General features: G+C 57.6%; 1 protein-coding gene across 3 annotated transcripts; it reads right to left on the bottom strand.

Annotated features, from left to right (window-relative positions):
• Nucleotides 1–45: 45 nt before the first annotated feature.
• CCDC190 (coiled-coil domain containing 190) lies at nt 46–5,253 on the bottom strand. Of its 3 annotated transcripts, none has more exons than XM_066366007.1 (4): nt 5,115–5,253; nt 3,880–4,078; nt 1,762–1,882; nt 46–1,517 (listed from the first exon to the last, which is right to left on the bottom strand). In XM_066366007.1, the coding sequence occupies exons 2-4, from the start codon at nt 4,064–4,066 to the stop codon at nt 1,043–1,045; spliced, it is 783 nt and encodes a 260-aa protein (XP_066222104.1). In that variant the 5' UTR covers nt 4,067–4,078; nt 5,115–5,253; the 3' UTR covers nt 46–1,042. The 3 variants fall into 3 exon arrangements, with proteins under 3 accessions (XP_066222104.1, XP_066222105.1, XP_066222103.1); XM_066366008.1 differs by having other exon boundaries at nt 1,762–1,879; nt 5,111–5,253; XM_066366006.1 differs by having other exon boundaries at nt 5,111–5,253.
• Nucleotides 5,254–16,467: the final 11,214 nt, after the last annotated feature.

The following is a 16,467-nucleotide window of genomic DNA, read 5'->3' on the forward strand; positions in this document are numbered from 1 at the left end:
GGGGCAGTCTCGTCTGCTTCCTCTTGTTCATGGGATGCAGTTGTGTGAGTGAAGGAAGAAATGGTGCTTTCCGAGAGCAATGATGGGACCGAGAGCAATAATTTATTAGAGATGAGTAAGTCGCATGTCGAGTTTCCAGTGCTGCAGGTGAGGTGTGGAGTGGATGCACAATCTTGTGGCGATGCGTGATATGTCACTGGACACAATGGATAATATGTTGTGGTTGGACTGCCAGACGGGTCCAGACCACTGGGTGTGTGAGGGTAGGGGCACGCAGCCCGAGGGGTATGCAGAGACCGAGGTGGACGTGGACAGGCTTCATGCAGCGCAGAGGCCCTGGTTGGGGCCACGCTCACACCGCCCTGGTGGCCCCGTCCCTGGCCTCCAGTTGTGGCTACAGGAGGAAGATCTGGGCAGAACAGAGAGCTCGCCCTCAGGGTGATGGTGGTGCAGACAGACGGGGTGCGAGGAGGAGACTGGGGACGACACAGGTGGGCGAGGGCTGGTGGCCTGCACAGCGGGCTCTGTCCAGCTGGCCCAGCCTCGGCCGCGGTCATTACTTAAATGTTCATGAACCCTGTCTCCCTGGCTGGCCTCCCCCACCGCTTTGCTTCTTGAAGGGGAATGTTGGAGGGGACAGGTGTCTTGTAAATTGTTCACAACCAGGGTGCAGGTTGAATACGAGCAGCTGGGAAGTGGAAATGCAGCCAGTCACCTGGGCTGTGCGGAGAGCTGGTGTCACAGACGGAGTTCCTGCTCTAACCCTTAGATGCAGCCCTGGGGACGAGGGCCTGTGTGTGGCCACCAGGTGGCGCCACAGGTCCCAGAATGGGGCGACTGGAAACCATAGAGCTGAGTGTTTTGACAGTAGAGACAGACACCTGCTCTCAGAAGACTCCTCTCGCTTATCAGACTGGCCAAGAGGATTCTGTGAAAGGGGCGTTCCCATAAAAGGAGAAAACAGGGTCTAAACTGAAGTGGAAGCAGAGGAGCACATTTCTCTAGTGACCACGATGTGTTCCTGCAAGGGTGTTCCGGGTGGTCAGAGAGGAGGTGACTGAGACGGCGGCCTGTCCTGGGTCGCGGGATCCCCATGCCCGAAGATCTCGCTGATGCTGAGCAGCCTCTCGGACTCGGGGAGCACCCTGTGCCGCAGGTAGTGGGCATGTGCGGCCCTCGCGAACAGCTCGGGGAAGGTGGGCACTAAGGACTGGCTGTGGGGGCCATCCGCGCACCCAGGGCTGAGACCCGGCTGCAGGCAGGTGTCTCCTGGTGTGGCCTCGTCCCCACGGGCTGCTCCCCACCCTCCCACGGGACTGGCAGTGGGACCTGGGTCTGCGGCGTCGGCTCGGGTGGCTGGGAACGCTGGCTTCTCTTCTGTGAAGCGGGGGGTTGTGCAGCTTGGAGACGGCGGCTCCTCTTTGCTTGGCGTGGGGTCCTTGAGGCCAGTGTGTTGGGCAGGAGATACCTGGGACCGGGTTTTGTGTCCCTCCTGGGTCGTGTTGGTGGCCTGGGTTCTGGGAAAGGAGGTAAAAGAAGAACCTTCTCTGAGAACCAATAAACGCGCCCACATTTCAAATTTTCAGGTTGCTGGGCTTGGCGTGTGGTGTTAGTGAGACACAGTGGGGTGAGGAGGTGGCAGTGCGGGGTGTGTCTGTGCTGGCACAGGGAACGGAGGGCATGTCCTCAGGGAGGGGACAATTGGAGGAGACAGCGGGAGGAGGGGCTGGAGCCGTGGGTGCGTGCTGAGCGAGGTCTCACCTGACTCCAGTGGCCCGGGGGATGCCAGGCGTCCCTCCCTGCAGTGGGCGCGTGGGAGTGTCTCCTGGTTTCCTCTGAATTCCACTCCTGGAGTTGGAGGCGCACTTTTCCTTGATATCTACTTTGAGATAATTCAGCGTTACAGATTGAATGATGTCCCCCAAATGTCATATATTGGAGTCCTAACCCCCAGGGGCTCAGAACAGGACCTTCTTTGGAGAGACAGGGACTTAATAGAGGAGGTCATGGGGGCGTCCTGATGCAGTGTGACCGGTGCCCATCAGGAGAAGGGGGTGTGTGGACAGACACATGCAGGGGGAGACAGGAGACAGGAGAGGACATGTCCACAGGCGAGGACAGTGACCTGGGACAGAACCTCCTCTCATGGCCTCAGAAGGAGCAGCCTTGCCCACACCTTCAGCTTGGGCTCCTGGCCTCCAGAACTGAGACCGTGAATTCTGTTGTTGAAGCCCCCGGTCAGTGGCGTTTCGTTCTGATGGCCCTGAAACCTGAGACAGTGAGAGAAGTCGAAAGAGAAGCCGGAAGCTGGTTCTCGGTGCGGGCGTCCCCACGTCAGCCACGTCACGTCACACCAGGCCGTGCTCCTGACGGGCCCAGGCACAAACAGAAACCCCAGCTTCCAGCGTCGACTGGAAACACGTTGAGGGGGATTTAGAAATCCGGGGTCAGAGGTCAGTGCGGCCTGGCCCGAGCAGCTTTTGTTTGAATGTTTTACTTGCGTTTTCTAAATGAGATAATCACTGGGTGTGAGTGACACCCAGAGACGGTGCCCACGGTTTCCTTCTCGCCGTCGCGGGCTCCGACCTGCCTGAGCAGGGCCCGCACTTCCCTCGGAGTCCACAGGTCAGATCCGGTCAGGGGACCCTCGCCCGGGGATCACTGGGGTTGAAAGTCTTGCACATGTTTGCTCTGAGTTCACCGAGCCGAGACCGGGTTCTCAGGCACCAGGCAGGGGCCTAGACTTCACCCCAAACTCTTCAGACCTCGTCTTCTGACCACTTGTCTGTGGGCAGTCGGGACAAGACAGTCCTCTGTGGCCCCCTCGTGAGTGCGCGTCTGCCCTGGGTAAGAACTCCGTTTCTCCCTGTAAACCCAGAGGCTCCGGGCATCTCCCTCGCAGGTCGCTGTCCTGCGATCTTAGACCCGCAGAGCTGCTGGGTTTGGAGACGGGCTTGTCTTTTCTCTGAAACGTGGTTCTTCAAGTTCACTCCATGAGGGCGCGGCACTGTCGCCCTCCGGTCACCCAATGTAACAAGCAGGTGTGTGCATGCGCCCATGCTGCACCAGGAAACGGGCTCTGGTTCCGACAACCCCTCTTTCTTCGTATCGTGGGTGCTTGCTCCCTCCATCTGCTTTCTGCTTCAGGTCGTCCAGCTGGGACCCGGACCTGGGGGTTCCGCCATGAAGTAATCCCTGAGCACTGCGGCCAGAGGGGACCCTCTGACCATCAAACACGCCATCGCCCCTCTCCCAACCCTGTCGGCGGAGACACTCAACTCTCGCCAGACCCGTGGGGCTGCCGGTGACGGGGACACGGCCTGCACCTTCCTGCCCCTCGGACTCCCGCGGACCGGAGCCCCTGGCGGCGGGTTCTGCCCACGCGTGCACCTCCACACAATGCTCCTAGTCCTCGAGACACACTGCCCGCCGTCCTGCCCAGCCACTCGCTTCCTGGGCAGGTCTTACCTGAGGCCTTCGATGGACACAGGACCCTGCCCGTTCTGCTGCCCACTTTGGAAGTGACTCTAACCCAGCGACTCTAACCCATGTCTGTCATAACCTTCCCGAGCAGGTGTCAGAACTCAGCCCTGCGGCTGACGTCGCAGTTCTGGGGGACGTCAGGTGTCATAATTTCGAGTCACATCACTGAGGTCTTCACAGATGATTTAGGGGCACGGAGCTGAGAGTAACGTCCACACGTCTGGCCGGGCAGCCGTGTCTGACCAGCGGCACCTTGACATGCTGGAGGTCAGACATGACTGGTCAGACCTGTTGGCTCTGAGGGTCTAAAATCACAGGATGGTGACCTGGCTGGGCACATGCGGCCCCGAGCCGCTGCCCCGCCCTGCCCCGCCCTGCCCTGTCCCGGGGGCTTACCTTGCTGCAGCCTCTGCAGCTGTCTCTCGAGCTGTCTCTGCTCCCTGGTCAGCTGTCTCAGCTGGCACAGGTGGGCTGCCTGTAGTCTCTGCAGGTGTTGGCCAAGCCTGGCTTCGGCCTGCTTGGCCTGCTTCATCTCCAAATCCAACTGCTTATGCAGCAACCTCCTGACCACGTGCCTGTCCATCCCCTTCGTGGTCTGGAGACAAAGACAAGGTTCTCCCGGGCACCATGGAGACCCCGGCCCCCCAAGATGGGGGTCTGAGCCCTGGCTTTCCTCAGAGGCCAGTGTTGGATGTCTGTGTATTTCCAGACCCACGACTGACTGCCCAGTGAGATGAAGTTGCACTGTTGGGGATTTCGCTCTGCCATGAAATGAGTTTCTAGGGGACCCACCCAGACGGATGAAGGGGGACATCGCTCCTCCCAGCCTCGGGCTCCTAGGCAGGACGTCAGTGAGAGGTGACGGGCTCCCGAGCCCAGGCCCCGTCACATTGCTGTGAGGATCAGGGACAGATCTACAAACCGCTCTGGGGAGAGACAGAAGGCCTCATCTACCCAACGGGGAAGTCCCTCCTGTCTTCCCACTGAGATTCCTGCTCCAGGTCGGAGAGGATGTGGGGACCTGGGGCCCCTTCTGTTCACTCCTTCACGCCCCAGTGTCCACGCAGCCGGTATTGGTCCTCCTGACAAATGCTCTGGGAGTGGAGGGTCCTGGTGGGTGGGATGTGGCCCCCACCCTCAAGGAGGTTTCAGGTTTGTGACTCAGGAGCCAAATCAGGACAATCAATCGTTCACAAAGTGTCAGGCGTGGGACCCGCTGGTCACAGATTGCACCGGCTTCCAAAGTGGGGTGTCAGGCAGCCCTGGCGACCCCACTGGGACCTGACACAGCTCCTGGTCCTGCCTATAGCTGTCCCCCCCCACCACCGCGCTTCCCCTTCCAGACCCTGAGGATGAGCCCGGGGGCTGCTCTCCGGCCACGCTCTGGGCACTAACACACACGGGCATGTCTACTCTCCTCGGCCCCTCACGGTGCGCAGGGCCAAGAGCAGGCCGTGTGCCCAGGTGTCCGTGGGCTCCTACCTATAACACTGCAGCGACACCCCAGAGAGCGGCGGACTATTCGGAGGACAGACAAGGTCAGGACAGGGCGGGAAGGGAGGCAGCTTTGCAGCCCGGGGGCAGCCTGCACTTGTACTGTACTGACAGACCGGTGAGCAGCACTTACCTACCCGCCCAGCTCTCAGCTGCCGGTGTGGACGCTGCCGTCCCCTTCTCTGTGTCTGAGGTAGCGGTTTGTTTCTTTTCTGTGCACCCAGGACTCTGGGGCTGGGGGTGCAGCAGGGACCCAGGAGAGTGGAATGCACTGGTAATCTCTCGCTCATGCCACCTCCCCTGCTCAGGAATGCTGGCTCCCTGGGCATGGGCACTCGTCCCAGGCTCTGAGTGGCTCTGTGAGGACACGGGCCAGCGTCCTGCCCTCCCCTGGAGGGTACCTCCCCCCAGAACTCCCCTCTGTCCTGGGCCGTGTCCATGGAGCCAAGAATGAAAGTGAGGAGTGTGTGTGCTCTCAACACCTCCCCCCCCCCACACCGTTCCTACTTCTTGGAAACCAGGTCAGACCCCCCCCCCTCCCATTGTTGTTTCTCAGATCGTGTTGTGAGTGTTTGTGTTGGGCATGCTTGTGGGCGGGTGGGCGGGTGTGAGCTGTTTGTTTGGCAGCATCACACACATGCCGGTTTTCTGTGGGCGTCTGGCTGTGTCTCCTGAGTTGGTGCTGATCACTGAGATTTCTTCCCAAGTGTGAGCATAGTCAGGCAAAGCGAAACTCTGTCAGTCAGCCTTTGGGACAAGCTGCAGTGGGCACGGGTGTCTACCCACCTGCAGGTGAAGGAATGAGGTGTTAGGTGGAATGTTTGCTGCTGGGTTGCCTCCTAGGACAACAGGTGCTCATGTTCCATGGGGTTTCTTAATCTTCCCAGAACTTCCTGGGAGGCAGCCAGACTGGCCTGTTACCCACGGTCACCGAAGCAAACAGGCTTTATGAGAGACCACTGCGGAGAGAGAGGGGCGGCGTTCTCTTTCCCATGACCTCATTCTCTCTCCGCTAGAATGTCAATGACTGGGCCAGGGCTCCAGGGGAATCATCACACAGAGCGGGGCTCTGCGTCCCCATCTGGAGACTTGACAGGACCACAAGGCAGCCCCGCTCCAACCTTGGTGGCCACCGGAAGGTTGACCTCCGTGCCATCTTGAGAAGATGCCAACATGGCGGTTTGCGGAAATGACCCGAGTCTGAGGGGCAGGAACAAGCCAGAGTGTGGGGACCCTGGAGGGGAGCTCAGGGGTTTCCTGGGCTACAGGAGGGAGCGTGGGGGTGGCAGGAGGGGGCCTTATCCTCGGGAAGCTCTAGGATAAACAAGGGCACTCTGGGCCCAGAGCAGGCACAGACCATGGATGGGGCCACAGGGGACTGACGGAGGGTGAACACCATCACAACAACCACACGTCCTGCGAGCCGAGGACAGCAGGACACATGGACAGGACTGGTCAGGGAGGACCAGGATACTGTTTTCTAGGAAGGATCTGGCCTCATCTGTGCCCTCCTGCTCCCCACCCTTGGGCACAGCATTGGGAAGACAGGAAGAGGAGGACAGGACACAGAACCAGCTGGTCCCCACCAGGGGTTGGAGACGGAACGATGACCAAGGAGGTCACCCTTCTCTGCTCCCTGTCCCTTAGACTTCGGTGGGGATGGGAGAAGCACAGATGACATCAGACCTTGAGCGGACTGGACTCTTAATCCACACAGAGAGTCCGCCCCCGACCTCGTCACGGGGCCCATGGCCGAGGAGTGACGGAGGAGAGCCTCTGAGGAGGTCACAGATCTAGGTGACTGTCCTCAGCTGGGGCGGAGGGGGGGCACTCATGGTAGCAGCTCAGTGACACCGCTCAAACCCACTGCTCAGTCTCAGAGTCACCGCGGGAAGGAAACCCCAGTGTTCTAGCATTGTGAATACACCGGAATGAGGTCCACATGCCTGCCACCTGGTTCACCTGCGTCTCATGAAATCCGGAGGCCTGACTGCCCACTCACAGAATTCTGGGGACATTGACGGACAGCTGGAGGAAACTGAGTCAGAATGTCGGTCCTTCTAGCAATCATCTGGTGTCTCTGGCCAATCAATAGCAGCGGGTGGGTGGGAGGGGGTAGAGATGAAGAAAGAGCCCCGTGTCATATAATCGTTTAAGGAGGAACAACCACCAGAGCAGAGGGAGCTTGTTAGACGTTAGACCCAACCCCACACACCCCAGGGGGATGGGGTGGGGGACACCCGTGCCGAGAGGGGGTGTTAGGAGATCCTGACGTGTTCCTGTGGGTTTCGCTGGTTGTGATGACAGCGAGGTGCTTCTACCAATACAATCCTTGTCAACCAGAGACACACACACACAGCGTGCCCCACAGAGGGACAGACGTGTTGGCTCCGGGAGGCGGCCCCCAAATAAGAGAGAACTCTGCTGGCGCAGGGCTGTCTGCAAACGTGGTGGAGCTGTGGGGACAAGAGGGTCTAGTCAATGATTCTTCCCCATTTTGAAAACATTTTCAATTTTTCTGTAATAAGTCCTTAAAAACAATTACTTTTTTTTTGAGGGAGCCAGAGGGAGGGGTACTCATTCCAGCCCCAGGAGCGACAGTCATGTGTTTCACTGACTTGGACGTGGAGGTGATGGAGACCAGACACTGCAGACGGTCTTCCAAGATATTGAGAGAGAATAGATGTCAACTTCAAATTTGACCCACGGTTATGAAATAAGGGCATTGTCAGACAGTCAAACAGTTTGTTCTTTGCTCAGCGAAAGTCTACAGCGTGTGCCTCAGGCAGAAAGAAATGTTCCCAGAGGCGGGGCTGGGGTGCGGGAGGGAGCAAAGGCGAGAAAAGAGCGAACTGTGGGCCCGTTCATCCCGTTCATCATTCATTTCTCTCCTCACACGGGGTGCAAAGTCCTTGAGAGAAGGGGTTTTTGTTCAAACGCTCATCTTGCTGCCCTCAGCCTGGGGCTCAGTGTCCAAGACACGCTTGCCAAAGGGAGTGTTAATTAGAGGAAAAACGTCTCCCCTGAGCACAGTAGGCAACTCAGACACTTAATTTTCTTGTTAAATTCATCACCAAGAGCCCCTTCGTTCTTCACTTATCAAGCTGAAAAGATGAGCATGTTTTTAAAATAGTGCCTAGGTTCTCACCAGTGGTTTGAGTGGGTACACCCACAGCTGGAGGGAGCCTGGTGCTGGCAAGGGTCCTGTGGGCAGGGGACCACTCCTTCCCTGCTGACATGCCCCCCTTGCAGCCCCTCACTGACCTGCTGGCTCATTCTTCACTTAATGCTGAGCACCTCACCCATCCTCTGTACATCTTACGTTGAGATAAACATGTTGTGAGTTGTCAGGTCTCTGAAATGCAGCAGCCAGCACAACCAGGTGCCCAGGACGTGTTTCTCTGGGGGTGGGGGTGGGGGTGGGGGTAGAGGTGGGCAGTACCCGGAATTGGGCTGATGGGCCCCTTGCTTCTGAGCAGTCAGATGGCAGCATAGCTGATTTTATCCGAGGAAGGGACACAGTTTCTGCATTCCGCACCCCTCTCTTCCCCATCTGTCTAACGGTAACTGCCCAGGACATCTCCATAGTGACACAGCCCACGCCTGCCCCACCTACACACACCTACCCACATCCCACTCTGAGTGTTCCTGGGCCACTACCATGGAGTTCGTTGCACTGGGTGGTTTTATTTATTTATTAATTTTGGTATTTTTCCAAAGTGAGAATCATGAGGGAGGCAGAGAGACAGACTCCCGCATGTGCCCGACCGGGATCCACGCAGCAAGCCTACCAGGGGGTGATGCTCTGCCCGTCTGGGGTGTTGCTTTATTGCTGCTGGAGCCATTCTAGCTCCTGATGCAATGCCATGGAGCCGTCCTCAGTGCCCGGGCCAGCTTTGCTCCAATGGAGCCTTGACTGCAGGAGGGGAAGAGAGAGACAGAGAGAAAGGAGAGGGGGAAGGGTGGAGAAGCAGAAGTTTGCTTCTCCTGTGTGCCCTGGCCGAGAATCGAACCTGGGACTTCTACACGCTGGGCCAGTGCTCTACCACTGAGCCAACCTGCCAGGGCACACACTGGGTGGTTTTAGACAACAGAGATTTATTTTCACAGCTCTGGAGGCTGGAGGTCTGCAGTCAAGGTGTTGACAGAATGGTGCTCACTCCTAAGCCTCTGGGGGAACCCTTTCTCGTGCGCCCCACCCAAGCTTCTTGCAGCTCAGATGCTCCCTGGCTGTAGTCACATCAGCTCAGTTGTGGCCCTTCTTCTCGTCTTAAAAGGACATCAGTCCTGTTGGCTCAGAGCCCACCCTAAGGCAATGTGACCTCATCTTACACCAACAAGTGGAAGACAACATGCCTGTTTCAGGCTCTTCTTGCCCTGTTGTGCCCTCTGCTCCTGTCCCTGTCTCTTCCCCCTCCATCTGGGCTGCGTACTCCTGGGTCACCATCCATGAGGTTATCTGTTGAGAAATGAGAGTCCTTTCCTGAGATGTCTTGACTGGTTGCCTCCACTTCGTAAGGGGTCCCACTGCTGGGACTCTGCTCCTGCCCCCGGTCACTGCCACGGTCAACATCCCTGTACACTGCCAGTCATTCTCCGTGAGTTACTTGAAGACACAGGCACTGGGCACAAAATAAGATGTCAAGAAAAGTAAAGATGTCCTCGTTCAGGACGTCATGTCAGGAGCCATACAAAGATGAAGGGACATCCACGTTAAGTCTGTTGACCTCTTTAAAATAGTTGACAAACAAGGCACCGGGGACAAAAATAGGTCACACGTGTAGGGAAATTATGACCGGAGAGGATGACTGCTAGATCCTAAGTGTCCAGTGGCCTGGAACCAGCATCCTGGGCAACGTTGGACGTTTTGTGACGGTTTCCAAGAAAAGACAAAGTCCAATTTGCTTTTCATGGAAGGTCAGCGTTCCTATTTTGCGAGTCGAGTTAAAGACTCTTTTTTTGTTGTTGTTGTTTTACAAGGGATGTACTGGTTAGTCTGTGTGGTGGCTAGAAGAACATTTCTGAGGCAGCAAATGGACGTCTCAGGTGGAGCGGGAGGTGAGCAATGGAGCGCCCCCCCACCCCTCTCACAACACCCCCCTATATGACACTAATGCACCCCGAACATCTCCTGTCCTCCCCTTGTTCTCCAGGACCAAAGCACACCCTCGTCTGACTCTGAATTTGGCAAAAACATGGACCAAGGAGAACTCCTGGAGGTCCCGCTAATCCCAAGGTGGTGGGGTTGTCACACGTGGAAGGTTTGGGGTGAGGCTCTGTTACTCCCGTTACTCGCTGGTCTGGGGACGAAAGGGCAGGGACAGGGGCTGGAGACGAGGATTAAGGACCACAACATAGTTGGCGAGTGAGGGGCTTTCACTCCGAAACACCTGACTCTTCCTACAGTGGCGTGATGTCCAAGCCCCCTGGCTCTCGTTTGCTCTCAGACAAATCTGAACTCACCCGGCATAGCAGCAGGGAACCTGTGCTGGAAGTAAGGTGCCTGGGCTGTGGGGGAACCGCGGGGCTGAAGTTGGATTGGTCCGGAGAAAACAGAAAACTCCTCTTCGGGTGGGAGTAGTTCCTGCGTGGGCCACCAGGTGGCGCTCCGACACCACTCGCGCGCAGCTGCGCCAGGACCAGAGCTCTGGTCCCTCCCTTCCAATTTCCTAACATTTAACATCAATCAGCTCTGCCTGACGTCCCCAAACCCTGTTTTGTTGTATTGGGGTTTTCTTCCTCCCTTCCCTCCTTCTCACCTACCTTCCTTTCCTCCCTCCCTCCCTCCCTCCCTCCCTTCCCTCCCTCCCTCCCTCCCTTCTTTCTGTTTTGACTGCCATTTAAGCAGAAGGAATTTTTTTTTCATGGTAAAAGTTAGGAAACATTTTTTAAAGGCCGAGACTGTGCCACACAACTCCCTTCTCTCCCCTTTCATGTTCAAGTGAAGTAAGGACGAGGTGTCTGTCCATTAGAACGGAACTCTGCGGCGTCCTGCCCAAAGGCGCCCCTCCATCGATGGTTGACTTGGAACCTCCGGGGCCGTTTCACAGTGAAATTCATGGAAATAAGGAAATAGCATGAAAGTGGTTTTTAGAAACCAAGATGTGCCCCCGCCCCCCCCCCCCCCAACCATGTGACCCGTGAGGCTGGTTGTGGCGGATTCGCGCAGGCAGGAGGCAGAAGGAGTGAGGGCTTTGTCACCATCATGTCACCTGTCTTGTTGTCAGCTCGCCCCTCCCCCCAGGTCTGTTTCCACTTCCTGGTCATCCTCAAGGGCAAGGTGGGGGCAGACCATTGTCCTGCTTCTCCTGCCCCCCCCCCCCGGTTTGGCCCCCTTCCGTCCCAGGCTGGGGCTGTCACAGAGGTGACGGTGACCCGTGTGGGCGATGTCCTGGTGTCCCTCCCCTGCCCCTGCCATCACTGAGCTGTGCTTCCAGCTGTGTCCCTGAGACAGAGGCTGTGTGGACGTGTATGTGTGTGTGTGTGTGTGTGTGTGTGGGTGTGAGGGGGGACAGCACAGGCAGGAGGAGATGAGAACAGGGAGGGGATCTGGGGTGACTCTGCTCCTGGCCTGGAGCCCGCGTCCTGCCAGCCGCCCCTGCCCGTGTCCTCAGGGGAGGGTGTCGGGTCCCCACAGATGCTCGCTAAGTATGTGACATCCAGCCTGAGCTGTGAGTTGCCTGGTACGGCGCTAATGGGCCTGGTGAGCCAGATGGCTGCCCCTCAGTCCCCTTGCCTCTGCCGGGTGCAGGGAGGCACGTAGCCGGGCGGCCAGGCCCCTGGGGAGGCAGCAGCAGGGGCTAACAGGCTGTTCATGTCTCTCTATCCATGTGTCTGCGCGACTTTACTGCACTGCCTGGCCCTCGACCTCTGACCTCTGGGCACAAAGACCAGAGCAGAAGCTGAAGCCTCCCCTCCCCTCTGGCTTCTCTGCCCTTTGGTCCCACAAACAACCTAACAAAGCAGCTCTGCCTCCCGCTGACCACAGAGCCCTCGAGGAATCTGGGATGTCACCAGCCCAGGCAGCCTGTGCTGTGTGACCCAACACACACCCCTTTCTAATGTGGGTTTTTGGGGACACGCTGGTTGAGGGAGCCACAGCAGCTTAAGGCTGAGACACGGTCTAGAGACCACCATGCATTCCTGCCCACGGCTCAGCCTCTGGGCAGGGACCCAGGTGCAGATGGATGGAAGGACCAGCCCAGAGCCACCCGGCTGGGGGGCAGGGAGCGGGCCCCAGGCCCCGACCCGGGCCCACACCTGGTGTCTTTACCCGAAGTGCAGTCGCCTCCCACTCTGCGCTCAGCCGCCGTGATGGCTTGCTCTCTAACAGAGGGTGGACGGGTGGGGGCGAGCACACGGTCCCCAGCACAGAAACACACACGATTGAGTCAGGAGTGGACACAAGCAGTGATTCGTCCCCCTAGCGGCCTGTCCCGAGTAGGATCCTGGGCTCCACGCCTGCTTGTCCGTAGCTCCCTACCCCTGCCTCCCCCCGAGAGGTCAGGCCTCGTGTGGGGACACTTGCCAACACCTCTGTCCTGTCACAGTGTTCAGGTCCTTGACGCCTGTTACCATGTCTCTCCATCCTGACACTTCCTGTCATGTGACTTGTGACCTTGGCCTTGGTCGGTCCATGTCCCCGGTGGCTGCTGGCCTCTCTGGTGCCATCTTGCTTGCCCTGGGGTGTCCGTCCAGCTTGGTAAAGCACACTCACCTTTGCTGTGAGGGCGCTTGCCCTGCGTCCTCCCTGGGGGTCACCCCATCTTCCTGCAGCCCCGGCAGAGCGGCGTGTCCCTTCCTCGAGACACAGAACCCAGGTGCCTCTGACAGGCGCAGAGCAGAGGTGCGCTCAGACATCAGCCACCGAGAGCCACATTTGGTATGCGCCGTCGGCAAGTTCAAGTGAAATCTCTGGGCATGTTCTCGATTCTAAAACAGGACAAAGGATGCATCCGTGGGAGGAGAGAGAAACATTAGTGAGAAAGTTACGGATCAGCTGCTGCTCCAGAAGTATAGCTTTTTAGAGGAACGGCTGCTTAATGGTATTTGTTGACGTTTGCCTGGTTTGATGGCTGTGCTTCTATTTGCTTATTTTTTCAAAGGAGCGGCAAATGCCTGCTGTGTTTAAGCACAGGATCCCCTTGACACGCAGCTTGTGTCATCTCCTCCATGGCTCCCGCAGATCACTCCCATCCCCTGTCACCCCCTCCCCCCCACCCTGAGTTAGGAAAGGTAAGTGACTTCTTGAAGAATTGCTCTTTAAAACTAGAGCGTCTGCAAACACCAGGTGCGGGGATTCCCAGAGAGCCGTGTGAGGGTCCAGTCTAGGCTCTCAGCCCTAGGGTTCCTGGTTTTGCTGCACGTTGGAATCACAGAGGTGGGGAGGAGGGGGTGTTGTTGTTCAAAATCTTGTTTAGGCCCAGAGCCATTGTGTCAGCGTGTCCCCGGGGGTGGGGACGGGCCTTGTGGTCATTACTCTTTAAATGCTTTGGCATCTGAATCACCCAGAGAGCTTGTTAAAACCCGATCGGTTGCTGGGTTCTGCCGGTGTTCTGATTTGGCGGGTTTGGCGTGAGGCCTGGAGTCTGTGTTCTCGCCATGTTCCTGGTGCTGTTGGTGCTGGTCCGCGGCTGTGCTCTGAGGACCGGAATGGGGTGGGGGTGGGGGGTCTCTCTTTGCATCCGAAGCAACGCTCCTTGCTGTGTATAACGCTGTCAGAGCTGATGAATGAGCCCCAGCTGACATCTGACTTAAACCCTCTCCACCCCGGAAGTTTCTGCAAGACAAAGGATTGGTGGTACCTCCTCCCTGTCCTTAAAAACAAAACAAAACGTCGCACTCAAAACCTTAGATAACGCCCCCCCCCCCCCACAGGGGGCGGCGGATAGCCGTGGGCTAGGGTACCAGATGGTGTTTCTAACACCCCTGGTGATTGGCCCTTAGATGATGATGACGCAGTTTGTGCTGAGAAAATGCTGTTTTTCCTACAACTGAATGTCTTGTGTCTCCAGAAGTCTTTTTTTTTTTGTATTTTTCTTAAGCTGGAAACAGGGAGAGATAGTCAGACAGACTCCCACATGCGCCCCACTGGGATCCACCCGGCACGCCCACCAGGGGGCGACGCTCTGCTCACCAAGGGGCGATGCTCTGCCCCTCCGAGGCGTTGCTCTGTTGCGACCAGAGCCACTCCAGCGCCTGGGGCAGAGGCCAAGGAGCCATCCCCAGCGCCCGGGCCATCTTTGCTCCAATGGAGCCTCGGCTGCGGGAGGGGAAGAGAGAGACAGAGAGGAAGGAGAGGGGGAGGGGTGGAGAAGCAGATGGGCACTTCTTCTGTGTGCCCTGGCCGGGAATCGAACCCGGGACCTCTGCACGCCAGGCCGATGCTCTACTGCTGAGCCAATTGGCCAGGGCTCTCCAGAAGTCTTAATATAGCACTTTTTCTGGAGGCCGTATGGCGGGTGGGGCTGTGTGGGTCTGGGAGGCTGTCCTTGTCCTGGAAGTTTTCCCACAACGCCAGTCCAGCGTCTGGAGCCGCGGGGGAGAGTTCCAGCCGCTGCCCTGCTCCTCGCCAGCTGCCATTTTGGTCTCTCTTATAAGCAGACCAGAGCAGAGTGATGGTGTTCATCCTCTAAATGGGGCCCGTGGGTGTTAAAATTATCCAGAAGTTTACGGGGCAGCCTGTGTTCTTTCCCAACCGGCTGGACATGAACGTGACTGGGCCGTCGCCCGTCAGGGGGTTCGGGGCTAACCGGCTAGGGCCAAGTTCATGGTTTTCATCAGCAGAGTCTGTGCTGAGTAGGGCCTTGCAGCGATGAGGCTGCAGGTCTCAGCTTGTCTGGCCTGTCATCTCTGCCCCCAGTTTGTCCACACAGGTCCCTCCTGACTGTGTGGTCAGCGTCCTTGCTGTCACCCAGGTAAGGGGAAGGTGGGTGTCCCCCAGGCTTGGCAGTCCAGGGGGACCAATGGTGTCTCATCACAGCCGACAAGGGGCCCTTGAAATCGGTGGGATTCCTGCATTCAAAACCAGGGATAAGCCTGATCAGGTGGTGGCACAGTAGATAGAGCATCGGACTGGAATGCAGAGGACCCAGGCTCAAAACCCCAAGGTCGCCAGCTTGAGCGTGGGCTCATCTGGTTTGAGAAAGGCTCACCAGCTTGAGCCCAAGGTCACTAGCTGGCTTGAGCAAAGGGTCACTTGGTCTGCTGTAGCCCCCAGGTCGAGGCACATATGAGAAAGCAATCAATGAACAACTAAGGTGCCGTAACTATGAGTTGATGCTTCTCATCTCTCTCACTTCCTGTCTGTCTGTCCCTATCTGTCCTTCTCTCTGTCTCTGTCACACAAAAAAAGCAAACAAACAAAAAAAAAAAACAGGGACAAGTGATCAAGTCCAATGCCAAGGAGCGGCTGTGACCTGACTGGACCAGGCCGTCCCAGGAGGTGGCAGATTGGCATTCACATGTCACTGCCGAGCATACGTTTGGGGACACTCCAGGGCTGCTGCCAGGGTTAGTGTCTGCAGAATTTGGGTGGCGATTGGGGGCCCCATGTGGGGGGAGCGTCACCTGACGGTACAGGACAGGCCCGAGACTCCCTGCAGCGCGGGTGACCGACCGTGGCTAACCCACTCTGCCCCCTCCCGTCCTCGTTCAGGCAGGTTCTCCTGCTTCCTGCTTCATGACAAGTGTTTTTCATCAGATGAATTCCAGTAATGGCCACTTAAGTTTCAATGGCAAGGTCACAAGTGGACACAGGCTGCCCACAGCAGCCCGGCTCTGCAGAGTGACCCGGTCTGGGCTCCCATCTACTTCACGTCGCTTTGCCCATTGAGGGGCGTTAATGCTTTGCTGATTGTATGCTTTGGGAGAGGGGCCCAGTGCCCGCCCCCGGAGGCCTGCGCTCCACAGGCCGGAGCAACCTGGCAGGCAAGTAGGAGACTGTTATAGAGAGATGGGCGCCAGGTGCTGCCGGGCCGGGAAGGGAGCCCAGGGAACAGCCTCTCAGGACGGCTGTGCTTGGAGAGCCAGCATGGACCCTGAGGACGACTCTGTGTCACGTCGAGGGCTGGCTTGGGCTCCCAGACCAGCACCCGGAGGATGGCTTGCTGGCTGAGCGTCGCCACAGGCAGCCAGGGGGCCCGGGTGGTGTCCACTGTCTTATTCTCAAATTGCCATCATGGGAGGGAAAAAATGGAATCCTCCATGGTCAGTGTGGGTTTAATAAGCGATGGACGCTCTGATCAGGCCCTGGGTTATCTTACGTGATGACCACAGTGTCTTAGATGGGACATGTTGTTCCCATGTTAGAGAAGCAGGCCCGGAGGCATTGGGGAGAAGCACTCAGCACAGGAGCTGACGGAGGGACCACAGTTCTGTGGGCGTGCGCCATGACAGGGTCGCCCTGGTATAGTGTGAACTCTGTATCTAAAGGGTGACATGTCCACTTTTGCCTCATAGAACCCCAAAAAGCCAATGTAGCTTTTATTT

Source organism: Saccopteryx leptura, chromosome 2 (assembly GCF_036850995.1).
Source record: "Saccopteryx leptura isolate mSacLep1 chromosome 2, mSacLep1_pri_phased_curated, whole genome shotgun sequence".
In the NCBI taxonomy this organism is placed as follows: Eukaryota; Metazoa; Chordata; class Mammalia; order Chiroptera; family Emballonuridae; genus Saccopteryx; species Saccopteryx leptura.

Excerpts from the sequence above, each read along its gene's own strand:
- CCDC190 (XM_066366007.1), bottom strand. The coding sequence starts at position 4,066 with ATGGACAGGCACGTGGTCAGGAGGTTGCTGCATAAGCAGTTGGATTTG. Across the intron at positions 1,883-3,879 it reads GCTGCAGAGGCTGCAGCAAG|TAGATATCAAGGAAAAGTGC; the intron begins GTAAGCCCCCGG and ends ATTATCTCAAAG. Across the intron at positions 1,518-1,761 it reads CCCCGGGCCACTGGAGTCAG|AACCCAGGCCACCAACACGA; the intron begins GTGAGACCTCGC and ends CTCCTTTCCCAG.